This window comes from Cherax quadricarinatus, chromosome 8 (genome assembly GCF_038502225.1).
Source record: "Cherax quadricarinatus isolate ZL_2023a chromosome 8, ASM3850222v1, whole genome shotgun sequence".
NCBI classification, from domain to species: Eukaryota; Metazoa; Arthropoda; class Malacostraca; order Decapoda; family Parastacidae; genus Cherax; species Cherax quadricarinatus.
In genome coordinates this window covers 45,222,625-45,250,475 of record NC_091299.1, presented here as the reverse complement: position 1 = coordinate 45,250,475, position 27,851 = coordinate 45,222,625, and the positions used below count along the sequence as shown (strand labels likewise).

Sequence of the window (27,851 nt, the reverse complement as noted above, 5' to 3'; positions counted from 1 at the left end):
TGTAGCAGTGATGTAGAGCTGGTGTAGCAGTGATGTAGAGCTGGTGTAGCAGTGATGTTGAGCTGGTGTAGCAGTGATGTAGAGCTGGTGTAGCAGTGATGTAGAGCTGGTGTAGCAGTGATGTAGAGCTGGTGTAGCAGTGATGTTGAGCTGGTGTAGCAATGATGTAGAGCTGGTGTAGCAGTGATGTTGAGCTGGTGTAGCAGTGATGTTGAGCTGGTGTAGCAGTGATGTAGAGCTGGTGTAGCAGTGATGTTGAGCTGGTGTAGCAGTGATGTTGAGCTGGTGTAGCAATGATGTTGAGCTGGTGTAGCAGTGATGTTGAGCTGGTGTAGCAGTGATGTTGAGCTGGTGTAGCAGTGATGTTGAGCTGGTGTAGCAGTGATGTTGAGCTGGTGTAGCAGTGATGTTGAGCTGGTGTAGCAATGATGTTGAGCTGGTGTAGCAGTGATGTTGAGCTGGTGTAGCAGTGATGTTGAGCTGGTGTAGCAGTGATGTTGAGCTGGTGTAGCAGTGATGTTGAGCTGGTGTAGCAATGATGTTGAGCTGGTGTAGCAGTGATGTAGAGCTGGTGTAGCAGTGATGTAGAGCTGGTGTAGCAGTGATGTTGAGCTGGTGTAGCAATGATGTTGAGCTGGTGTAGCAGTGATGTAGAGCTGGTGTAGCAATGATGTAGAGCTGGTGTAGCAATGATGTTGAGCTGGTGTAGCAGTGATGTTGAGCTGGTGTAGCAATGATGTAGAGCTGGTGTAGCAGTGATGTTGAGCTGGTGTAGCAATGATGTAGAGCTGGTGTAGCAGTGATGTTGAGCTGGTGTAGCAGTGATGTTGAGCTGGTGTAGCAGTGATGTTGAGCTGGTGTAGCAATGATGTAGAGCTGGTGTAGCAGTGATGTTGAGCTGGTGTAGCAGTGATGTTGAGCTGGTGTAGCAGTGATGTTGAGCTGGTGTAGCAGTGATGTTGAGCTGGTGTAGCAATGATGTAGAGCTGGTGTAGCAGTGATGTTGAGCTGGTGTAGCAGTGATGTAGAGCTGGTGTAGCAGTGATGTAGAGCTGGTGTAGCAGTGATGTAGAGCTGGTATAGCAGTGATGTTGAGCTGGTGTAGCAGTGATGTAGAGCTGGTGTAGCAGTGATGTAGAGCTGGTGTAGCAGTGATGTAGAGCTGGTGTAGCAGTGATGTAGAGCTGGTGTAGCAGTGATGTAGAGCTGGTATAGCAGTGATGTTGAGCTGGTGTAGCAGTGATGTAGAGCTGGTGTAGCAGTGATGTAGAGCTGGTGTAGCAGTGATGTAGAGCTGGTGTAGCAGTGATGTTGAGCTGGTGTAGCAGTGATGTAGAGCTGGTGTAGCAGTGATTTTGAGCTGGTGTAGCAGTGATGTAGAGCTGGTGTAGCAGTGATGTTGAGCTGGTGTAGCAGTGATGTTGAGCTGGTGTAGCAGTGATGTAGAGCTGGTGTAGCAGTGATGTTGAGCTGGTGTAGCAGTGATGTAGAGCTGGTGTAGCAGTGATGTAGAGCTGGTGTAGCAGTGATGTAGAGCTGGTGTAGCAGTGATGTTGAGCTGGTGTAGCAATGATGTAGAGCTGGTGTAGCAGTGATGTTGAGCTGGTGTAGCAGTGATGTTGAGCTGGTGTAGCAGTGATGTAGAGCTGGTGTAGCAGTAATGTTGAGCTGGTGTAGCAGTGATGTAGAGCTGGTGTAGCAGTGATGTAGAGCTGGTGTAGCAGTGATGTAGAGCTGGTGTAGCAGTGATGTAGAGCTGGTGTAGCAGTGATGTAGAGCTGGTGTAGCAGTGATGTAGAGCTGGTGTAGCAGTGATGTAGAGCTGGTGTAGCAGTGATGTTGAGCTGGTGTAGCAGTGATTTAGAGCTGGTGTAGCAGTGATGTAGAGCTGGTGTAGCAGTAATGTTGAGCTGGTGTAGCAGTGATGTAGAGCTGGTGTAGCAGTGATGTAGAGCTGGTGTAGCAGTGATGTAGAGCTGGTGTAGCAGTGATGTAGAGCTGGTGTAGCAGTGATGTAGAGCTGGTGTAGCAGTGATGTAGAGCTGGTTTAGCAGTGATGTAGAGCTGGTGTAGCAGTGATGTAGAGCTGGTGTAGCAGTGATGTTGAGCTCGTGTAGCAGTGATGTTGAGCTGGTGTAGCAGTGATGTAGAGCTGGTGTAGCAGTGATGTTGAGCTGGTGTAAGTGATGTAGAGCTGGTGTAGCAGTGATGTATAGCTGGTGTAGCAGTGATGTTGAGCTGGTGTAGCAGTGATGTAGAGCTGGTGTAGCAGTGATGTATAGCTGGTGTAGCAGTGATGTTGAGCTGGTGTAGCAGTAATGTTGAGCTGGTGTAGCAGTGATGTAGAGCTGGTGTAGCAGTGATGTTGAGATGGTGTAGCAGTGATGTAGAGCTGGTGTAGCAGTGATGTAGAGCTGGTGTAGCAGTGATGTAGAGCAGGTGTAGCAGTGATGTAGAGCTGGTGTAGCAGTGACGTAGAGTTGGTGTAGCAGTGATGTAGAGCTGGTGTAGCAGTGATGTTGAGCTGGTGTAGCAGTGATGTTGAGCTGGTGTAGCAGTGATGTAGAGCTGGTGTAGCAGTGATGTAGAGCTGGTGTAGCAGTAATGTTGAGCTGGTGTAACAGTGATGTAGAGCTGGTGTAGCAGTGATGTAGAGCTGGTGTAGCAGTGATGTAGAGCTGGTGTAGCAGTGATGTAGAGCTGGTGTAGCAGTGATGTAGAGCTGGTGTAGCAGTGATGTAGAGCTGGTGTAGCAGTGATGTTGAGATGTAGAGCTGGTGTAGCAGTGATGTAGAGCTGGTGTAGCAGTGATGTAGAGCTGGTGTAGCAGTGATGTTGAGCTGGTGTAGCAGTGATGTAGAGCTGGTGTAGCAGTGATGTTGAGATGTAGAGCTGGTGTAGCAGTGATGTAGAGCTGGTGTAGCAGTGATGTAGAGCTGGTGTAGCAGTGATGTTGAGCTGGTGTAGCAGTGATGTAGAGCTGGTGTACCAGTGATGTTGAGATGTAGAGCTGGTGTAGCAGTGATGTTGAGCTGGTGTAGCAGTGATGTAGAGCTGGTGTAGCAGTGATGTTGAGCTGGTGTAGAAATGTTGTAGAGTTGGTGTAGCAGTGATGAACAGCTGGTGTAGCATTGATGGACAGCTGGTGTAACAATGATGGACAGCTGGTGCAGCAGAGAGGAAGGCTAACTATATATATATATATATATATATATATATATATATATATATATATATATATATATATATATATATATATATATATATATATATATATATATATATATATATATATATATATATATATATATATATATATATATATATATATGCAATAAGATCACAGTAAACAGGTGATTTCAGAATATGCAAAACAACCACTCTGAAAGAATAGAGAAATTCCAAGCGCTTTCGTGACTACTCACATTATCAAGGAACTATGAAAGTAAAGCATCCAAGGAAGCTATATAAGGGGTCTGGCCGGCACCTCACTATCAGATCCCATATATATATATATATATATATATATATATATATATATATATATATATATATATATATATATATATATATATATATATATATATATATATATATATATATATATATATATATATATATATATATATATATATATATATATATAAAAGCTATTCTACAGAGTGAGAAACAGCATATGTCAAGTGGACATTACGTACCATGAAGGTCTTCAAGTGGACATCACGTACCATGAAGGTCTTCAAGTGGACATTACGTACCATGAAGGTCTTCTCACGTGCTGTTCGGTTTTGGATGTACTTTCGATTCAGTCTCATTCACATCAAAAAACTGCATTATATAAATAAGCTTGGTAAGAGGTGTAGCGCAGCTTCTTTCACACATAGGAGAATATCTTAGGCTACCAGATCTCTCTTCCGTATCCACATTGTGTTGTGTTAATATTTTGTGTTGTGTGTGTTGTTGCAGGGTCGGGCGACGGGTAGCCGTGCAGCACTGTGGGTACGGACCAAGTTGCAAGTGCAGCTGCTGCATTTGGGTGTGTTCTGCCAGAGACATGCGGGTAAAGTGCTCTTTGTGGCCCTGCTGTTGCTGGCCACCTTCTGCGTGGGACTCAAGAGTGCAACTCTCCTCACAGATGTACAGAAGTTATGGGTGGAAGGTAAGTTACTCAAACTGGCACATGAGGCACGGTGTTGTGTTTGGAGGGGTCCAAACCTAGCTCTTGGCCCCATCACTTCCTCTCAGATCATGTCGTCCGTACTCCCCCTCTGCTTGAGGGTGTGATCACTGGTCAACTCTCTTGCTATAGTCCTGATTAAATTCATCTTCCTATCTGAAATATGTGCTGCATTTACCTGGGCAGTAAGTGCAGCTGTGTGAGGCCTATTATGCATGAATGCAGCTGTTTGAGACCTATCATACATGAGTGCAGCTGTTTGAGACCTATCATGCATGAGTGCAGCTGTGTGAGACCTATCATGCATGAGTGCAGCTGTGTGAGACCTATCATGCATGAGTGCAGCTGTGTGAGACCTATCATGCATGAGTGCAGCTGTGTGAGACCTATCATGCATGAGTGCAGCTGTGTGAGACCTATCATGCATGAGTGCAGCTGTGTGAGACCTATCATGCATGAGTGCAGCTGTGTGAGACCTATCATGCATGAGTGCAGCTGTGTGAGACCTATCATGCATGAGTGCAGCTGTGTGAGACCTATCATGCATGAGTGCAGCTGTGGGAGACCTATCATGCATGAGTGCAGCTGTGGGAGACCTATCATGCATGAGTGCAGCTGTGGGAGACCTATCATGCATGAGTGCAGCTGTGTGAGACCTATCATACATGAGTGCAGCTGTGTGAGACCTATCATGCATGAGTGCAGCTGTGTGAGACCTATCATACATGAGTGCAGCTGTGGGAGACCTACCATGCATGAGTGCAGCTGTGTGAGACCTATCATACATGAGTGCAGCTGTGTGAGACCTATCATACATGAGTGCAGCTGTGGGAGACCTATCATGCATGAGTGCAGCTGTGTGAGACCTATCATACATGAGTGCAGCTGTGGGAGACCTACCATGCATGAGTGCAGCTGTGTGAGACCTATCATACATGAGTGCAGCTGTGTGAGACCTATCATACATGAGTGCAGCTGTGGGAGACCTATCATGCATGAGTGCAGCTGTGTGAGACCTATCATACATGAGTGCAGCTGTGTGAGACCTATCATACATGAGTGCAGCTGTGGGAGACCTATCATGCATGAGTGCAGCTGTGGGAGACCTATCATGCATGAGTGCAGCTGTGTGAGACCTATCATACATGAGTGCAGCTGTGGGAGACCTATCATACATGAGTGCAGCTGTGTGAGACCTATCATACATGAGTGCAGCTGTGTGAGACCTATCATACATGAGTGCAGCTGTGTGAGACCTATCATACATGAGTGCAGCTGTGGAAGACCTACCATGCATGAGTGCAGCTGTGTGAGACCTATCATGCATGAGTGCAGCTGTGTGAGACCTATCATGCGTGAGTGCAGCTGTGTGAGACCTATCATGCATGAGTGCAGCTGTGTGAGACCTATCATGCGTGAGTGCAGCTGTGTGAGACCTATCATGCATGAGTGCAGCTGTGTGAGACCTATCATGCGTGAGTGCAGCTGTGTGAGACCTATCATGCATGAGTGCAGCTGTGTGAGACCTATCATGCATGAGTGCAGCTGTGTGAGACCTATCATGCATGAGTGCAGCTGTGTGAGACCTATCATACATGAGTGCAGCTGTGTAAGGAAAGAGAATGACAAGAAAAGTAGCAGTCAGCACAGAGGAACCATCCACGAGTGTAAACAAAACCAATGGTTGGCTCGCCACAGCCACAGATATCGAAGCCAATGACAACAACAGCAACAAACAATATAGCAAGACTGTTTTATTGCAAGCATTTAGGGTCTTTAACCGAGTAACATCTACAAAATACCAATAATCAGCGGTCTCTTCGCTGCCTCGAATGCAGTGTTTGCTGCCGTCACGCAAACACACGTACGAAGCTGCAATGGCAATGAAGTGTTAATATCTCGATAAACAGACATGGAGGAGTCGCGATGATTCTGTATCCTATGAGTCGCTAAATACCACGAATGATGTGGTAGAAACTCTGGGGGTTAAAGTTCAAAATAAAAATCTAATTTATGAATTAGACATACCTGGAGAATACCTGGATGTGCAACACTTGGGTATCTTTATTGAGGATACGTTTCGCCACACAGTGACTTCATCAGTCCTATACAAAGAAGAGTGGTAAAGATCAGAAGGAGTTTGAAAAGGACTGATTACATCGACTCCAGACTGAGTGAGCGATTACCTCAAACTCCTTCTCATCTTCACCATTCTTCTTTGTATAGGACTGATGAAACCACTGTGTGGCGAAACGTTTCCTCGGTAAAGATACACAAGTGTTGCACATGTGTCTAATTTATCAACTTGTCGGTTCTCTAAACCATTATCTAAAAAACAAAACTAATTTTTGTAATTTTACATAAACCATCAGACGTAACTTCCCAGCTGTTGAGAGACCAGCTACTGAAGCTTGAACTCTGTGTTGAAGACCTATCAAACCCAGTCCGAATATAATACTGCTTGGAGACTGCAGTTTAAGACACCTAAAATGGAAGAATGTAGCACAGACTGTAATAGCAGAAAGAATTGCAGCATCTAGTTCGGATGAACAACCAGATTATAAATTACCTTAGACTTTAAAACCACTAATAATGAAGACCTGGTTCGAAAAATCATTGCATCGAAGACTGTAAACTCAGACCATATCCTAATAGCGGCTCAGACATGCATACTCACTGGTCATAATCAGCAAAACGCACTCAACCATGAGGGTATATTCAACAAATTTAACTTGAAAATTAAAAACCAGCTGGGAGCTAATAAATCATGAGTGCTGAAGTATGCTGGAAAGATAATAAGTGATGGCCTAAAGTATTATATCTAAAAGAAGAGTGAGGAGAAGGTGCGGCTTGGAAAGGGAGAGGCGTGCCATCTATAGGCGGAGACGACGAATAACTGAGCTCCTCCAGACTCTCTGACTAACGAAAAGTAACACTGATTAGAGAATTAGAAAACGTTGCATTCAAACTGAATACATTATTCAGAGTCCAGGAGAGATAGGGGGAGAGAAATCTAAATACTTATTCTCATATTTAACATCCAGGTCAAAAACAACATCTAGTACTGAGCCTTTGATTAAAGGAGACGGAGCAAACACTGGCGGCAACAAAGAAATGAATGAAATACTAAGTCTCAGTACGGCTCAGTGTTCAGTGACCTATTAATCAGCCTGAAGAGTGACCACCTAAACGAGTTCTTCATGAATGAGACATTGGTTGCATGCCCATGCACTCCGCCCCTGGCCCGGACTTATGGAAGTCGATCAAGAACTGCAAGAAACCATTATCAAGTGCAAATATACAGGATTTGAAATCAAATAAAAATGACAAAGTTAGTTATGTCAGTGGGCTCCTAACAGAAGCAAATGCCATGTTCGGAGCATTTACAGAAACACATACAAGGGATGTTTTGGACGGAGAGATAAAGACAGAAAACTACAACATGTATAGATGTGATAGAATCAATAGGTTAAAGGGAGGAGTAGGAATCTATGTAAAGGATACTTTCTGTTTCACAGAAGTGCTGAATTCTACGAATGATATAGTAGAAATTCTAGGCATTAAAGTTGAAAATAGGAATTTTGTAATTATCCTAGTATACAAACCACCATCGGCAACTGCTGAGGAATTCACAGATCAGTTAAGTAAGATAGATAGCTATCTGGATAGGCTAGAAAATCCTACACCAAATATTTTACTCCTTGGAGATTTTAATCTCCCTCATGTAAAATGGAAGATGGCACAACGTAATGTTATACCAGAAATATCCCCAGGAAGCACCCTGGCTCAACAGGTACATACCAGGGAAATTATGAGGTTTTGTGAAAAGTACTCTTTAAACCAACAGGTAATTGATCCCACCAGAAATGAAAATACCCTGGATTTGATATTCACGAGCAACGAGGAACTGACCAGAGACATAAGTTTCCAAAACTATTTACTCTGATCATAACATCATAGAGGTTCAAACTAGTATTAACTCAGGGGCAGGAAACTGCATCACTAAAGCTGGAGACGGGATGTTCAATAAGTTTATTTTTAACAACCATAAAATTGACTGGGAAAAAATAAACCAAGAGCTATCAGACGTACCCTGGGAATCAGACATGAGAGCCCTAAATTCCCACCAGTGCCTAGAGAAGCTGAATACAGAAGCATACAAAGTATGTATGAAACATGTACCATTGAGGAAACCCAGAAGACGGTCAGATATAGAGAGAGAGCATAAGAGATGGTACAGAAGAAGGAAACAGGTTACTGAACTGCTTAAAAACACAAATATGCTACAACAGAGGAAAGATAGACTTAGCAGAGAGATCACTGAATTAGAGCAAAAACTTAGGATGTCATACCTCACAGAAGTACAAAGGGAACAAAAGGCCATACAGGATATTGCAAGAAACTCAAAATATTTCGATTCCTAAGCAAAATCCAAGCTAAGAACTACCTGTAGAATTGGACCACTACTGAGAGGAGACTCATACTGACGATGAACAGGAAATGAGTGAAATCCTAAAAGAACAGTAGGAGTCGGTGTTCAGCAACCCACTAAATGACAGCAAGGTAGAAAATGCAGAAATATTTTTCACTCCAGAAGAAGGCCACACAGACCAACTGACTGACATTATGTTAGGTAAGACACATATGCAACAGTTAGGTATCTTTATTTCGAAACGTTTCGCCTACACAAGTAGGCTTCTTCAGTCGAGTACAGATAAGTTGATAGAAGCAGAAGAGACTTGAAGACGATGTAATCAGTCCATCACCCTTAAAGTTTTGAGGTGGTCAGTCCCTCAGTCTGGAGAAGAGCATTGTTCCATAGTCTGAAACAATATGGAGTAGAAGTGACAGGATGGAGCCTTATATAGCGCCAGGAGGTGAGACGTAGGTCACTAGTAGAACGCAGATGTTGGGAGGTCAGGTCCCTCTCAAATCCAGCCGTTCTCACTAGTAGAGGTTGTCGAAGTTGATTTCAGGTCTGTACCAAGATACCCTTGTGTTGCAGTGTCTGACAGATTGAACATTAAAATGGTATAAAATACCGACAGGTATTCTACTCCATATTGTTTCAGACTATGGAACAATGCTCTTCTCCAGACTGAGGGACTGACCACCTCAAAACTTTAAGGGTGATGGACTGATTACATCGTCAAGTCTCTTCTGCTTCTATCAAGTTTTCTGTACTCGATTGAAGAAACTTACTGTGTAGGCGAAACGTTTCTAAATAAAGATACCTAACTGTTGCTTATGTGTCTTACCTAACAACCTGTCGGTATTTTATATCATTTTAATGTTCTAACTGACATTAGTACAAATCCCATAGATTTCGAAAAAGAAATGGAAAACATGCCCACTCACTCAGCACCTGGACCAGATTCATGGAATGCTCTATTTATAAAGAAGTGCAAAGTACCACGAGCACGAGCCCTCGGTATTTGGAGAAAGAGCTTCGATCTAGTTGAAATACCGGAGGCCTTAAAGAGTGCAGACATAGCTCCTTTGCATAAGGGAGGCAGTAGAGCACTAGCTAAAAATTACAGACCAGTAGCCCTAACCTCTCACATCATAAAAATCTTCGAAAGAGTGATGAGACGGCAGGTTACAAATTTCATGGACCAACACAGCCAACATAACCAGAACCAGCATGGTTTTAGAGCAGGACGATCATGTCTTTCCTGTGAAAGACATGACATGACAGAATTACGGAGGCATTGCAAGAAGACCACAACGCAGTTGTGATTTACACAGATTTTGAAAAGGCCTTTGACAAATGCGATCATGGAGTGATAGCGCACAAAATGAAGGCAATGGGTATTACGGGGAAGGTACGCAGATGGATTTTCGGTTTCCTAACACACAGAGCACAAAAAGTAGTAGTGAACAGGGCAAGATCCAGCATCTGCGAGGTCAAAAGCTCAGTGCCCCAAGGCACCGTCCTGGCACCTCTGCTGTTCCTCATCCTCATAGCAGACATAAACACCCGGCACACTTTTGTATCATCATTTGCAGATGACACTAAAATAAGCATGAAAGTCAGTACGGTAGAGGACACTGAAAAAGTACAGGAAGACATAAACAGGGTTTTCCAGTGGGCAGTGGAGAACAACATCACGTTCAGTGGTGATAAGTTCCAGCTGCTTAGGTATGGAAAGAATGAAAAACTCAAAAGGAACACTATACACAAAACTCAAGAGGGTCACCAAATAGATCGTAAGGAACACGTAAAAGTCCTAGGAATAATTATGTCAGCGGACCTTTCTTTTAAAGACCATAACAAGACAAAGATCACGACAGCCAGGAAGATGACGGGGTGGGTATTGAGAACTTTCAAAACAAGAGAAATAATGCCGATGGTGACACTCTTCAAATCGCTTGTGCTCCCTCACTTAGAATATTGCTCAGTGCTGACGGCCCCATTCAAGGCAGGAGAAATATCGGAGCTGGAACAAATACAGAGATCGTTTACGGCTCACATTGAGCCAGTAAAGCACCTAAACTACTGGGAACACCTGCAAGTCTTGAACATGTACTCATTGGAGCGGAGGAGAGAGAGGTACATGATGATATATGCCTGGACGGTACTCGAGGGCTTGGTCCCAAATCTGCACACTGCCCGGGTGTTGTGCATGTGTCATTTCATCCTGTCGGTATTATATACAATTCTTGTACTACTACTACTACTACTACTACCACTACTACTACCTCCACCTCTTCCTGCCTATATATAGCCGTCCTGCTCCTCCTCTGTTAGTGTGACTTTGTCAATGGTCCAAGTCGGACCGAAACGTCGTCGTAAGCTTCTGTCTTTTATGTGCGGGTTATTTGTGTATAACAACATACTAGAGTGAGAGATATGAGGAAGTGTAAAATAAACCCAGTGAGGAGCATGGGTGCGCTGGGGACAATAAGGGAACACTGTATCAACATCCGGGTCCCAGACTTTTCAACATCTTACCAGAAGATATCAGAAACACTGCTGGAACAAGTGTAGAAGTCTTCAGGAGGAAGCTAGACAAGTATCTTCACCAGGTGCCAGGCCAACCAGGCTGTGATGGATATGTTGGGCAGCAGGCCTCCAGCAGCAACAGCCTGGTTGACCAGGCAAGCACCAGACGAGCCTGGCCCATGACCGGGCTCAGAGAGTAGATAAACTCTCGAAACTCTTCACAGGTATATCAAAGGTAAGCCTAGACACACGAGTAATCTCAGTCATTAAAACCATTGAAACAAATTTTGCAATTGATTTACTGCCGTCGTTGTGGTAGTAAGGCAATTGCAAAAATAAACAAAAAACTACAGACCAATAGAACTAACATCCTACATGATCAAGATTTAAAAAAAAAATAAGAGGAAAGGTTGCCAGTCACATGGAATGGCAGCAGTTGAACAACCCAGGTAAACATGGGTTCACAACAGGTGGTTCCTGCCTCTCACAACTGCTGGACCACTAAGACATGGTCTTGAACGTACCTGAAGATAAGCAAAATGCAGTTATAGTGTACACTGACTTTACAAAAGCCTTTGACAAGTACGACCTTGGGGTAATTGCACATAAAATGTGCAAAACGAATACTGGGATATTTAACTTTCTTACAAATGGATCCTAAAGAGTAATAGCAAATATAATTAAATGAGAGGTTGCCATAGTGAAAGTTGTGTCCCTTTAAGACACGGTACTCGCCCCACTTCTCTTCCTCATTCTCATTTCTGACATAGAGAGAGACATAAATCACAGCACTGTATCAGACGATACAGTGCTGTGATTTATACTACAATCCTAGAATTTGCATGAGAGAGGCATCCATAGAAGACACAGCGAACCTCCAAGCTGATATAAACCAAGTCTTCCAGTGTGTCACTGACAACAATATGATGTTCATTGAGAACAAACGGAAAAATGGATGAAATAAAAATAAGAAACAAAAACAAGACAAACTCGGACCACTCAATAGGATGTAAGTCAAATGTGAGAGACCTAGGAGTTATAATGTCACAAGATATCAGGTTCAAGGAGCATGGCAGAGTCATTATCGCAACGGCAAGGAAAATGATAGGTTTGATGGCTAGAACCTTGAGAATAAGATGCCAGGGTGATGATACTTTTCAAGTCACTCGATGTCTCTAGACTGGAATATTGTTGTGTACTCAGGGTGTGATGCCGTTGTAACTGTTACCAAGGTCAGGGTGTGATGCCGTTGTTACTGTTACCAAGGTCAGGGTGTGATGCCGTTGTTACTGTTACCAAGGTCAGGGTGTGATGCCGTTGTTACTGTTACCAAGGTCAGGGTGTGATGCCGTTGTTACTGTTACCAAGGTCAGGGTGTGATGCCGTTGTTACTGTTACCAAGGTCAGGGTGTGATGCCGTTGTTACTGTTACCAAGGTCAGGGTGTGATGCCGTTGTTACTGTTACCAAGGTCAGGGTGTGATGCCGTTGTTACTGTTACCAAGGTCAGGGTGTGATGCCGTTGTTACTGTTACCAAGGTCAGGGTGTGATGCCGTTGTTACTGTTACCAAGGTCAGGGTGTGATGCCGTTGTTACTGTTACTAAGGCCAGGGTGTGTTGCCGTTGTTACTGTTACCAAGGTCAGGGTGTGATGCCGTTGTTACTGTTACTAAGGTCAGGGTGTAATCAGATTTTGCTGTTAATAAGGTCAGGGTGTGATCCCGTTGTTACTGTTACTAAGGTCAGGGTGTGATGCCGTTGTTACTGTTACTAAGGTCAGGGTGTAATCAGGTTTTGCTGTTAATAAGGTCAGGGTGTGATCCCGTTGTTACTGTTACTAAGGCCAGGGTGTGTTGCCGTTGTTACTGTTACTAAGGTCAGGGTGTGATGCCGTTGTTACTGTTACTAAGGTCAGGGTGTAATCAGGTTTTGCTGTTAATAAGGTCAGGGTGTGATCCCGTTGTTACTGTTACTAAGGTCAGGGTGTGATCCCGTTGTTACTGTTACTAAGGTCAGGGTGTAATCCCGTTGCTGCTGTTACTAAGGTCAGGATGTGATCCCGTTGTTACTGTTACTAAGGTCAGGGTGTGATGCCGTTATTACTGTTATTAAGGTCAGGGTGTAATCTCGTTGTTACTGTTACTAAGGCCAGGGTGTAATCAGGTTTTGCTGTTAATAAGGTCAGGGTGTGATCCCGTTGTTACTGTCATGGAGAGTATAATCCTGTTTTGCTGTTAATAAGGTCAGGGTGTGATCTTGTTTTGACTGTTACTAAGGTCAGAGTGTAGTCCCGTTTTGCTGTTAATAAGGTCAGGGTGTGATCCCATTTTGCTGTTAATAAGGTCAGGGTGTGATCCCATTTTGACTGTTAATAAGGTCAGGGTGTAATCCTGTTTTACTATTAATAAAGTCATGGAGAGACCCCGTTTATTCTCAAGTGTTAGTTATCCTGGTTGAGGTCAGTGTCAACCAGCCAGTGTCACCTGAAGGTCAGCTGACCTTGCTGATGGTCATCAAGGGTCAAGATTTGTGTAGGTGTTTGTGTGTTAAGTGTGGGAGCTGTGTTAGTGTGGGAGATGTTGTGGTGTGGGCTGTGTTGTAGTGGTGTGGATGGTGCTGTGGTGATTAGATGGTGCTATGGGGGTGTGGATGGTGTTGTGGTGATGTGGATTGTGTTGTCGTGATGGTGTGGTGGTGTGGGTTGTGTTGTGGTGGTTTGGGAGATATTGTGGTGGTGTGGTGGTGTGGGTTGTGTTGAGGTGGTGGGGGAGGTATTTTGGTGGTGTGGAGGGTGTTGTGGTGGTGTGGAGGGTGTTGTGGTGGTGTGGATGGTGTTGTGGTTGTGTGGATGGTGCTGTGGATGGTGTTGTGGTGGTGTGGATGGTGCTATGGTGGTGTGGGGTGTGTTGCGGTGGTGTGGAGGGTGTTGTGATGGTGTGGATGATGTGGTTGTGTGGATGGTGTTGTGGTAGTGTGGATAGTGTTATGGTGTTGTGGTGGTGTGGATGGTGTTGTGGTAGTATGGATAGTGTTGTAGTGGTGTGGATGGTGCTGTGGTGGTGTGGAAGGTGTTGTGGTTATCTGGATGGTGTTGTGGTGGTGTGGATGGTGCTGTGGTGGTGTGGGGTGTGTTGTGGTGATGTGGAGGGTGTTTTGGTGGTGTGGAGGGTGTTGTGGTGGTGTGGGGTGTGTTGTGGTGGTGTGGATGGTGTTGTGGTGGTGTGGGTTGTGTTCTGGTGGTGAGGAGGGTGCTGTCGTGGTGTGGGCTGTGTTGTGGTGGTGTGCATGGTGTTGTGGTGGTGTGGAGGGTGTTGTGGATGGTGATGTGGTGGTGTTGTGGTGGTGTGAATGGTGTTGTGGTCGTGTGGATGGAGTTGTGGTCGTGTGGATGGTGTTGTGGTGGCGGTGGAAGGTGTTGTGGTCGTGTGGATGGAGTTGTGGTCGTGTGGATGGTGTTGTGGTGGTAAGGATGGTGTTGTGATGGTGTTGTGGTGGTGTGGATGGTGTTGTGGATGGTGATGTGGTTGTGTTGTGGTGATGTGGTTGTGTTGTGGTGGTGTGGATATTGTTGTGGTGGTGTGAATGGTGTTGTGGTCGTGTGGATGGAGTTGTGGTCGTGTGGATGGTGTTGTTTTGGTGTGGATGGTGTTGTGGTGGTGTGGATGGTGTTGTGATGGTTTGGATGGTGGTGTGGATGGTGTTGTGGTGGTGTAGATGGTGTTGTTGTGTGGATGGCGTTGTGATGGTGTGGATGGTGGTGTGGATGATGTTGTGGTGGTGTGGATGGTGTTGTGGTGGTGTGGATGGTGTTGTGGTAGTATGGATAGTGTTATGGTGGTGTGGATGGTGTTGTGGTGGTGTTTACCTGGAGTTTACCTGGAGAGAATTCCGGGGGTCAACGCCCCCGCGGCCCGGTCTGTGACCAGGCCTCCTGGTTGATCAGAGCCTGATCAACTAGGCTGTTGCTACTGGCTGCACGCAAACCAACGTACGAGCCACAGCCCGGCTGGTCAGGAACCGACTTTAGGTGCTTGTCCAGTGCCAGCTTGAAGACTGCCAGGTGTCTGTTGGTAATCCCCCTTATGTATGCTGGGAGGCAGTTGAACAGTCTCGGGCCCCTGACACTTATTGTATGGTCTCTTAACGTGCTAGTGACACCCCTGCTTTTCATTGGGGGGATGTTGCATCGTCTGCCAAGTCTTTTGCTTTCGTAGTAAGTGATTTTCGTGTGCAAGTTCGGTACTAGTCCCTCTAGGATTTTCCAGGTGTATATAATCATGTATCTCTCCCTCCTGTGGATGGTGTTGTGGTAGTGTGGATGGTGCTGTGGTGTTGTGGTGGTGTGGTGAGATAAAGCCTTGTGTGTAGGGGTGTGTATACTCCCCACGCCCACGCCCCCGCCCACGCCCACGCTCCCGCCCCACTCATACCACTCAACTCCTTACTGATTGTTCTGTTGCAATTACTGTTGTTGCTGTTGTAAATACTGTTGTTACTGGTGTAAATACTGTTGTCGCTGTTGTTGTTACTGTTACCTGGAGGTTATTCCGGGGATCAACGCCCCCGCGGCCCGGTCCATGACCAGGCCTCCCGGTGGATCAGGGCCTGATCAACCAGGCTGTTACTGCTGGCCGCACGCAGTCCAACGTACGAGCCACAGCACTGTTGTAATTACTGTTGCTGCTACTGTTGTAATTACTGTTTCTGTTACTGTTGTAATTACTGTTGAATTACTGTTGCTGTTACTGTTGTAATTACTGTTGTTACTTTGTAATTGCTTTTGTTGTTATTACTGATGTTACTGTTGTAATTACTGCCTTTGCTACTTTGTAATTACTGTTGCTTGTACCGTTGTAATTATTGTTGTAATTACTGTTGTTATAGTGGAGCATTTTCTCACTGGCAAGCAAGTCTCATTGACGGGTCCCCCTCCCCAACGCCCCAACCCCTCCCCTCCATCACCCCCTCCCCTCCCCTAACGTCCCTCACCCCTCCCCTCCCCTAACGTCTCTCACCCCTCCCCTCTATCACCCCCTCCCCCCTACGTTCCTCACCCCTCCCCTCCATCACCCCCTCCCACACGTCCCTCACCTCTCCCCTCCATCACCCCCACACCCCCCACACAATGCTCTGACAAAAACAACTATGTCAAGTCCGCCTTTGATGATATGATTTGTTGTGGTCTGGTTAGTTGTAGTTTGTTGTGGTCTGGTTAGTTATAGTTTGTTGTGGTCTGGTTAGTTATAGTTTGTTGTGGTCTGGTTAGTTATAGTTTGTTGTGGTCTGGTTAGTTACAGTTTGTTGTGGTCTGGTTAGTTATAGTTTGTTGTGGTCTGGTTAGTTATAGTTTGTTGTGGTCTGGTTAGTTGTAGTTTGTTGTGGTCTGGTTAGTTATAGTTTGTTGTGGTCTGGTTAGTTATAGTTTGTTGTGGTCTGGTTAGTTATAGTTTGTTGTGGTCTGGTTAGTTGTAGTTTGTTGTGGTCTGGTTAGTTGTAGAATCCTTTAAGACGAAACTCGACAAATGCCTCCACCAAGTGCCGGATCAACCAAGCTGTGATGGATATGTGGGCCAGTGAGCCACCAGCAGCACCAGCCTGATTGATCAAGAAAGCACCAGACAAGCCTAACCCAGGTCTAGGCTGTGGAGTAGAAAAACTCTTGAAACCCGTCAAAGGTAAATCAAAAGTATTGTAAGGATAACTGCCAACAAAGTCCAGCAATTAACAATATTGAAAGAGGTCTAAAATATCTCTCGTCATATACCAAATCCAAGGCAGGAATCACATCGTGCATCAGGACCTTGCTCAGATAAAATGGTACTTACACTGATGACAGCAACGAAATGAGCGAAATACTAAGGTCAAAATTTCCGACATAACTCGAACCTCACTTGACTTTGAGAAAGCCATTGACAACATGCTCGTGCACTCTGCCCCGGGCCCAGACTCGTGAAACTCTTGTGATCATTAAGAACTGCAAGAAACCCCTTTCGCGTGCCATAAATATTGTATGAAGAATGAGGCTAGACACGGGGGTTCATCCCACAGTGGTTAAAAATAAGGTATATAGCCCCACTCCACAAAGATGGCAGTAAAGCAACAGCAAAGAACTATGGACTAATAGCACTAACATCCCTCATTATAAAAATCTTTGAAAGATTTTAAGATCACAAACCACATGCATTCACAAGATTTGCACAACCCAGGGCAGCAATTGGTTTAGAGGTTGCTCCTGCCTCTCGTAACTAATGAACCTCAATGACAAGGTTTTGGATGCGCTGGAAGACAAACAAAATGAAGATGTGTACAGGGCCTCTAATAAGTGTGATCACGATGCCCACTCACTCAGCACCTGGATCAGATTCATGGAATGCCCTATTTTTAAAAAAGTGCAAAGTACTATTAGCACAAGCCTTCAGTATTCTTCGGAGAAAGAGACTAGATCTAGGTGAAATACCAGAGACCTTAAAGAGTTCAGACATAGTACCTAGCTAAAAATTACAAACCGGTAGCCCTAACGTCCCACATCATAAAAATCTTCGAAAGAGTGATGAGACGTCAGATTACAAATTTCATGGAACAACACAATCGGTTTTACAGCAGGACGATCAGTCATGCTGAACCACTATGACAAAATTACGGAGGCGTTCGAAGACATGGGGGTGATTGTACACATAATGAGTGCAATAAGCATTATGGGGAAGGGAGACAGATGGATTTTCGGGTTCCTAACAAACAGAACACAAAAAACAGTATTAAACAGAGCAAGATCTAGCATCAGCGAGGTAAAATGTTCAGTTCTGGAAACTCTGCTGTTCCTCATCCTCATAGATGAAAATACGCGTCACAGTTTTGTATTATCATTTGCAGATGACACTGAAATAAGCATGAAAGTCACTACGGTAGAAGACTCAAGAAATCGTAATGACACGATTGCAAACAAACCATATCCCGGCCGGGATTGAACCCGCGGTCAGAGAGTCTTAAAACTCCAGACCGTCGCGTTAGCTACTAGACCAGCTAGCTGGTCTAGTGGCAGGATCCATACATAGCTTTAAGCAGAGGTATGATAAAGCTCACGGTTCAGGGAGAGTGACCTAGTAGCGATCAGTGAAGAGGCGGGGCCAGGAGCTCGGACTCGACCCCTGCAACCTCAACTAGGTGAGTACACACACACACACACACACACACACACACACACACACACACACACACACACACACACGCTCACACACACACACAGTTCTCCTCATACCTTGTTTTACTTTCCAAATATTCTTAAAGAAGGGAAACAAATTGACTATATTTCCCTCTGTAAGACGGGACCAGCAAGTCTTTCTGATCTGGGCCTTCATTATATATATATATATATATATATATATATATATATATATATATATATATATATATATATATATATATATATATATATATATATATATATATATATAAGTAACATGTATGTGAGGCCATGGTTATGGTTGGGTGTGGTGTGGTTGGCACTGTGGTGCCGCCTCTGGTGCCATGTGTAGGGTCGTCACGCTGGAGGCCGTCTCGCACAGCATCTTGGGTGGTCTTGACTCTACGCTGGCGGGAGATGAGAGAGAGAGAGAGTGAGAGAGAGAGAGAGAGAGAGAGAGAGAGAGAGAGAGAGAGAGAGAGAGAGAGAGAGAGAGAGAGAGAGAGAGAGAGAGAAAGGGAGGAGAGAGAGAGAGAATCTCACGGCAGATAACAGCGTTTTTTTTTTTTTTTGGCTACCACTCACTACTTTGTGACCGTCAATATGGTTTCAGAAAAGGTTACTCTGCTACTGATCTGTTTTTAAATCTTTCCACTAAGTGGCACCAGACACTGGATGAATTCAAAGTCAGCTGTGTGGTAGCACTGGACATTGCTGGTACTTTCGACCGAGTGTGGCACCAGGGCCTCTTGGCAAAACTGTAAGTACTGGGAATTACAGGCTCTACACGTCTCCTCAGTGATTAATTTCGAGGTAAAAGTGCTCGGGCCATTATTATGAAATTTCTGCTTCAATAACCTTCTTCATTTCATCCCAGAATCCCATGCATATGCAGACGATTCTACTCTTACATTTACTTATCCAAGAGAGGAAATGCCAGCTGCTCTAAGCTACATCAATCACCAGATAACAGCTATATCAGCCTGGGGAAAACGATGGCAAGTTACATTTGCTATTGATGGTCTCTAGGCACCATAATGGTAAGAATGAATGGGAGAGTAGTGGTGCCCGGGATGAAGTTAATATCCTGGGGGTGAAATATGACTCTCAACCGACCATGAAGAACTACAATGCAAATCTTGCAAATAAGGCGGCCAGGAAACTTACAGCACTTCGACGTACCTCACATCTGCTCGACAGTAGGGGTTGCAAGATTCTGTGCGAGGCACAAGTACGCTCACACCTTGAGTATGCTCCACTTTCTTGGATTGCCTGCTGCCACCGCCCCATCTCATCTGTGACTTCTTGACAGAATAGAGAACAGAGCAAGACGAATCATCTCTCGCCTGGACCAGGTCTGGATAAATCTGTCATTTCAGGAGAACCTTCAACACCGAAGGAATATAGGTAGCCTTAATGTTATGTACAAGGCCAATATTGTCAAAGTACCACACTGGCTCCACTCCGAGGACAGGGAGAAGTGAGTTTCTACACCACAAGACGGGCAGCAAGCAGCAACTTCACTCTGACTCTATCTTTCTCCAGGACATCGCTTCATGTGAAATTATTTTTTCCCCGGATGACTCGTGTCTGGAACATATTCGTACAGCATAATGACATCAGCGAAATAAAGTCGGCTGACCAAATGAAATCTCTGGCCCACAGATGGCTCCAACTTCATCCTGTTCCTTACTTGTATGTTTCATAACAATATAAAAGCTTGTACATGAGCTGATGTAGGTAACAGCTCTTAGCTTGTAAATAAAGTTAGGAACCCTTAACCTTGTAAGAGAGAGAGAGAGAGAGAGAGAGAGAGAGAGAGAGAGAGAGAGAGAGAGAGAGACTCCTGACGGGGCTTCCCTTGGGAAGGGTAAGAGTGGTATGTATCTCACGCCTCGTGGTTCCCTCCCCGGGGTGAGTGGGGTCATTCCCTTGGGCTGGGGGGGTTCACCCTCTAGGTTGAGGAACGGGGGTACAAACAGAAAGAGAGGATGGTTGGGATCACCCCCCTGGGGGTCAGGGGGGAGGGGTCGGGGAAGCAAGGGGACCACCCAAGAACAAGATGGTAACACTAAGAGATTTAATTTGATTTCTTACTTAGGTTTAAGTTTTGTGGGCGCCTAGGTGCTGTGTGCACGTACGTGTTGTGTGAACCTAGGTGTTGTGTGCATTTAGGTGTTGTATGCACCTAGATGTTATATGCACCTAGGTGCTTTGTGTACCCAGGTGTTATGTGTATAGGTGTTGTTTGCACCTAGGTGTTAGATGTACCTATGTATTATATGCACCTAGGTATTATATATACTTAGGTGTTATGTGCAGTTAGGTATAAGGGGCACTCAGGTGTCACGTGAGCTTTGGTATTTGGCACACTTAGGCAGTATGTGCACTTAGATGTTATGTGCACTTAAGTGTTACATGTACCTAGTTTTTATGCTCATTTCGGTGATATGTGCCCTCAGATGTTATGTGCCCTCAGATGTTATGTGCCCTCAGGTGTTATGTGCACTTAGATGCTATTCACACTCAAATGTTAATATCACTCAGGTGTTATGGACACTCAGGTGTTATAGACACTCAGGTGTTATGGACACTCAGGTGTTATGGACACTCAGGTGTTATGGACACTCAGGTGTTATAGACATTCAGGTGTTATAGACACTTAGGTGTTATGGACACTCAGGTGTTATAGACACTCAGGTGTTATAGACACTCAGGTGTTATAGACACTCAGGTGTTATGGACACTCAGGTGTTATGGACACTCAGGTGTTATGGACACTCAGGTGTTATAGACATTCAGGTGTTATAGACACTTAGGTGTTATGGACACTCAGGTGTTATAGACACTCAGGTGTTATAGACACTCAGGTGTTATAGACACTCAGGTGTTATGGACACTCAGGTGTTATGTGCAAATATATTACTTTATCTAGATTAAACCAATGATGACTCAACATGTTCGTATATATGAGTGTATGTTGTATGTATGTGTTTATGTACGTAGAGAGAGAGAGAGAGAGAGAGAGAGAGAGAGAGAGAGAGAGAGAGAGAGAGAGAGAGAGAGAGAGAGAGAGAGAACCCACTGATGTCGTTGGTGACCTCAACCAACATCTTATACAGAGGGACTTTGATGACCTTCTTGCAGTGTTTGACACGAGAAACTTTGTTGATTTCCCTACTCACATCTCTGACTCCTCCCTCGACCCAGTAGTGAGTGATTTGGCAGAAGGTATAGTCACTTGTCAACCACTGGTTATGTTGGATCATCTGACCTTAAGGCTGTCATTATGACAATTAAGATCCCAACAGTACTAGGTGAAGTCCCTGGACCCATTACGTACCTCTGTAATCTGTAAATACCTTTGTAACTTGTCATGATTGTGACCAGACTTACCTGGAGTTCATTACCTTTGTAAATTGTGAGTTCATTACCTTTGTAAATTGTGAGTTCATTACCTTTGTAAATTGTGAGTTCATTACCTTTGTAAATTGTGAGTTCATTACCTCTGTAACTTGCTCAGCTATCAAAACTTTGGAGTCCAGTCCCTGGACCAATTATGTACCTCTGTAATCTTTTGACTACCGCCCACAGGATGGGTATGGGGTGCATAATAAACATATTAAACTAAACTAAACAACTTGGCTGTGGGAAAAAAATAAGAAACTGGCCAGTCCTTTGCTCTGAACTCGCCACTTTCGATTGGAATGCTCTTCTCCAAGGTAATGTAGACAACCAAGTGAAGATCTTCACTGGACACATCCCTCTCCAGCAGTATGCGACGAAGCCTTCGTTGTAGAGAGGCTGCTACTGCTAAGTACAAGGCTTGGAGAAGCTATAAGAGGCATCCCACTACCTATAACAGGAACCTGCACAAGCAAGCCTGTAGGAATATGGGTGAAGTCCAAAAGTGGGCCGTCTCTAAATGGGAAGCTGAAACAAGAAGAAAGCTGACATCAGGTAGACTGGGCTCCATAACCTGGTGGTTCTTGGTCGAGAACCGACAATGATATTCTCCTAATGAACTTATTCTACCTCTAAACTGACAGGATGGGACCATCTCTACTAGCAGCCAGGAGAAACCTGACCTCTTTGCCGAGTACTTTGCTTTCAAGATGCAAGTTCCTGATCTCACCTTGGCTAGCTGCAAGAACTGTGTCAAAGTTGTCAGTGGTGACAAAAAGGCAGGAGGATTTGGAGTCTACCTGGAGGGTATTCCGGGGATCAACGCCCCTGCAGCCCGGTCACGACCAGGCCTCCCGGTGGATAAGGACCTGATCAACCAGGCTGTTACTGCTGGCCGCACTTTGTCCAACGTACGAACCACAGCCCTGCTGGTCTGGCACCGACTTTAAGTATCTGTCCAGCTCCCTCTTGAAGGCAGCTAGGGGCCTAGTGGTAATTCTCCTTATGCTTGGTGGGAGGCTGTTAATTAAACAGTCTTGGACCCCGGACGCTTATAGTGTTTTCTCTTAGTGTACCAATGGCGCCCCTACTTTTCATTCAGGGGTATTTTGCACCGCCTTCCCAGTCTTTTACTGTCGTAAAGAGTGATTTTTGTGTGCAGAATCGGGACCATTCCTTCTAAGATTTTCCAAGTTTAGATTATGATTTATCTCTCTCGCCTGCATTCCAGCGAGTACAAGTCAAGTGTTTCCAAGCGTTCCCAGTAGTTGAGGTGTTTGATAGAACTTATATGTGCAGTAAAGGATCTCTGTACACTCTCTAGATCTGCAGTTTCTAGCCTAGAGAGAACAAGTAATTTGAAAAGGATCATCATTGGCCTGGCATCTCTTGATGTGAACGTTCTCATTATCCATCTGGCACTGTTGTGATCCTTGAAAGTGAGATCCTCAGACATTACCACTCCCAGGTCATTCACATTATTTTTCCGCTCTGTTGTATGATCAGAGTTTGTAGTATACTCTGTTCTAGTTATTATCTGCTCCAGTTTTCCATAACGGAGTAGTTCGGAGTAGTTGGAATTTGTCTTCATTGAACATCATATTGTTTTCCGTTGCCCATTGGAAAACTTGGTTTATATCTTCTTGGAGGTTAACCGCGTCCTCAATAGATGACAGTCTCATGCAGATCCTAGTATCTTCTGCAAAGGATGACACGGTGCTGTGGCTTACATCTCTGTCTATGTCTGATATGAGGATGAGGAACAGGATGGGGGTGAGTACTGTGCCTTGTGGAACAGAGCTTTTCACTATGGCAGCTTCCGATTTAACTCTGTTGACCACTACTCTTTGTGTTCGATTGGTTAGAAAGTTGAAGATCCATCTCTCCACTTTCCCAGTTATCTCTTTAGTACGTATTTTGTGCGCTATTACGCCATGATAACACTTGTCAAAGGCTTTTGCAAAGTCTGTGTATATTACATCTTTATTCTGTTTTTCTTCCAGTGCATCCAAGACCATATCATAGTGATCCAGAAGTTGTGAGAGGCAGGAGCGATCTGCTCTGAACCCATGTTGCCCTGGATTATGCAGTTTTTGGGAATCCAAGTGGTTTGCAATAGTACTTCTTAGCACTTTTTCAAAGATTTTTATGATATTGAGGTGTATCTTCTTAAATCGCTGGACCAAGAAAATGCGGTGGGCCCAGATTAGTTGAGCCCAAGTCTATTGAGTAGATGTGTGGACCAGCTAGCAGCACCTCTAACTCGCATCTTTCAGCACTACCTAGCACAGTGTAAATGACCTCGGTGGAAAGAGGCAAATGTAGTCCCTGTTCACAAAAAGAATAGCGGAGAAGAAATCAGCAACTACAGACCAGTGTCACTCCTGTTAATCACTGGTAAGATTCTTGAGACAATAATCTCACAGCAGATGACAGCTTTTTCAGTTATTTGTGACGGTCAGTATGGTTTCAGAAGAGGTTACTCTGCTGTTGATCTATTGTTAAATCTTTCCAGAAAGTGGCACCAGACACTGGGTGAATTTAAAGTCAGCTGAGATCATTTATTCCTAAGATGAATCGAGTCTGGAACATGTTCGTGCAGCATGATATCAACGAAATATAGTCAGTTGATCAAATGAAATTGCTGGCCCACAGATGGCTCCAACTTCATCCTGTTTCCTACTTGTATGTTTCATAACAATAATAAGGCATTCAAATGAGCTGATGTAGGTATTAGCTCTTAGCTTGTAAATAAAGTCAGGAATCCTTAACCTAACCTTGTGAAACCCTGTGTAGAAAGAGAAAGAGAGAGAGGGGGCGAGAGAGAGAGAGAGAGAGAGAGAGAGAGAGAGAGAGAGAGAGAGAGAGAGAGAGAGAGAGAGAGAGAGAGAGACGTTCTACTCTCATGCTTCCATTCACATATCTTGGCACTCAAACTCTATTTTAGTTTGTTCCCCTCATCAACAACCCTTTCCAGTGACTCTTGGAGGACGATAACGTTTACTGAGAAGTGAGTTTACACATTAACTGTCACTGAAGATGACAACTGAGGAAAGTAGAGAGAGAGAGAGAGAAAGAAAGCGTGCAGGCGCGCGTACACGCCAGTTGTGTGTGTGTTAGAGGGTAGGTGAGGGCGCAAAACGTGCGTGAGGGCGTGTGTTGAAAGCGTAGGTGAGGGAGCAAACGTGTGTGAGGGCGTGTGTTGAAAGCGAAGGTGAGGGAGCAAAACGTGCGTGAGGGCGTGTGTTGAAAGCGTAGGTGAGGGAGCAAAACGTGCGTGAGGGCGTGTTGAAAGCGTAGGTGAGGGAGCAAAACGTGCGTGAGGGCGTGTGTTGAAAGCAAGGTGAGGAGGAGCGACAACCCTCCGTGTTTACACGGCCAGATCAGCTGATCCAAAAACAGCTGATGGCGAGGCGTCAGCTGTGAATAACCTGGTCCTTGGTGGGTTGCCCTCTTGCAGGCTCTGCCTTAGCTGCGCGGGTGGCCTGCACTCACGCATGTACACACACACACACACACACACACACACACACACGCGCGCGCGCGCGCGCGTGCATATGCAACAAGCCTAGTGTCTAATCGACATGTTCCTAGGACTAAATATTTGGTAACTAACACCAGTAAACAAAAAGAAAGGCACGACGCTCCACATACATGGAGAGAGTAATGGAGAAACCTAATGAACCAATATGGTAAACACACCGCGAAGCTATGAGGGGATGATGAACCAGCAAGACTAGAGCTGATATTCAACCTGGATGAAGCACAGAGGAAGTACATAGTACCTGCAATGTTGTCTTGGAGCTGCCTGGTGGTGGTAGGGATGGGAAGAGGAGCGAGCAGAGTGATGCAAGATAAACCTGACTCTGGCAAAGGAACGTACTCGGGAATAAACGTTTCTGGATGGAGTGTCAGTGGGAAGGAGAAGGGAAAGGGATGGAAGTGCATGACCGAGAGATTACTAGGGATATTTCAAGAAGCATGGAAAACATTTAGGAAGAGGAGGATGGCAGATAACGTAGAACTAATCAGAAGAGCTAAGAATAACTACACAAGGATTAGAAGAGAAGTAAAAAAGAAAGTATAACATATAACATCAGCAAATGCTAAAAAGAGAGACTAAGGTGTGGTATGTCAACCTAAGAGGACAAACCATGGTACAGGTGGGGTTCGAACTTACGGCGAGTGAGTCGTAAAACTCCAGGCCAGCGTGGTTTGTTTGTAATCGTGTTATTACTGTTTCGTGAGTCGCTGACCAGTAATAAGATTATAGAAGGAAGAAGGCCAACCAACAAGTGATAAGAAGGATGAATGTGAAGAATCTTGATCGAAAAACTCAAAAAAAGCATTTACCAACGAATTAGGGCAGATACCCGGAGGGGAGAAAGACGTGAGCATCAGAGGTACTATATAACGTGTTAACAAGGCTGTACCTCCTTGTGGCAGCTGCCAGACACCTGCAACACTCTCAGTGTGATCCCAGTATACAGAACGCGGGAAAAAGATAACGTTTTTTTTTTATTAACACATCGACCGTTTCCCACCGAGGCAGGATGGCACGAGAAAGAAGAAACACTTTCACCATCATTCACTCTATCACTGTCTTGATAGAGGCGCACCGCCACTGTAGTTAGAAAAACTGTAACATATCAACACCCCTCCTTCAGAGTGCAGACACTGTCCTTCTCACCTCCAGGACTCAAGTCCGGCTAACCGGTTTTCCTGAATCCCTTCATAAATTTTACTTCGCTCACACTCCAACAGCACGTCAAGCCATATGTCTCCACTAACGCACTCACTCACTGAACTAGAAACCTGTCTCGCTCTCCAGCATACTGGAGAAGTTGATACAAACAGTGAAACGATAATAGATGAAGACCTTAAAATAACTGTAACACTGTTGTTAGTGTTAGAGAACAGTGGGTTGTGTGTGTCACAAGTTAGGTAAGATTTGGCAGAAAACAGGACAAGTGTTTCCTGAAGCTGGTCTTAGTCATGTGATGACATGCCTGGAGTCTACCTGGACGGTATTCCTGGGATCAAGGCCCTCGCAGCCCGGTCACGACCAGGACTCCGGGTGGATCAGGGCCTGATCAACCAGGCTGTTACTGCTGGCCGCACGTAGTCCAACGTATGAACCACAGCTCTTTTGATCTGCCACCGACTTTAAGTATCTGTCCAGGTCCCTCTTGAAGGCAGCCAGGGGCCTATTGGTAATTCCCCTTATGCCTAGTGGGAGGCTGTTGAACAGTCTTGGGCCCCGGACACTTATGATGTTTTCTCTTAGTGAACCAATGGAGCCCCTACTTTTCATTGAGGGTATTTTGCATCGCCTGCCCAGTCTTTTACTTTCGTAGGGAGTGATTTTTGTGTGCAGATTCCGGACCATCCTTTCTAGGATTTTCCAAGTGTAGATTATGATATATCTCTCTGGCCTGCGTTCCAACGAGTACAAGTCAAGTGCTTCCAGGCGTTTCCAGTAGTTGAGGTATTTAATAGAACTTATATGTGCAGTAAAGGTTCTCTGTACACTCTCTAGATCTGGAATTTCACCTGCTTTGAACGGAGATGTTAATGATTTAAAAGGATCATCATTTCCTTGGCACCTCTTGTTTTGAACGTTCTCATTATCCATTTTATCATTTTCCTTGCAGTTGTGATCGTGGCACTGTTGTGATCATTGAAAGTGAGATCCTCAGACATTACCACTCCCAGGTCATTCACATTATTTTTCCGCTCTATTGTATGATCAGAGTTTGTGGTATACTCCGTTCTAGTAATTATCTCCTCCAGTTTTCCATAACCGAGTAGTTCGGAGTAGTTATAATTTATCTTCATTGAACATCATATTATTTTCCGTTGCCCATTGCAAAACTTAGTTTATATCTTCTTGGAGGTTAACCGCGTCCTCAATAGATGACAGCCTCATCCCTCTGCAAGGGATGACACGGTGCTGTGGCTTACATCTCTGTCTATGTCTGATGTGAGGACGAGGAGCAGGATGGGGGCGAGTACTGTGCCTTGTGAAACAGAGCTTTTCACTATGGTCTATAGTTCTTAGCTAATGCTTTGCTGCCATTTTTATGGAGTGGGGCTATATCCGTTGTTTCAAGTGACTGGAATTTCACCCATGTCCAAGCTCC

General features: G+C 44.8%; 1 protein-coding gene across 1 annotated transcript in view; it reads left to right on the top strand.

Moving 5' to 3' along the window:
• ptc (protein patched) overlaps positions 1 to 27,851 on the top strand; it is a 565,812-nt gene that overhangs the window by 60,034 nt on the left and 477,927 nt on the right. The window contains exon 2 of the mRNA XM_070083049.1: positions 3,967 to 4,159. Coding sequence (XP_069939150.1) covers positions 3,967 to 4,159 — 193 coding nt within the window. The remainder of the gene's footprint in view (positions 1 to 3,966; positions 4,160 to 27,851) is intronic.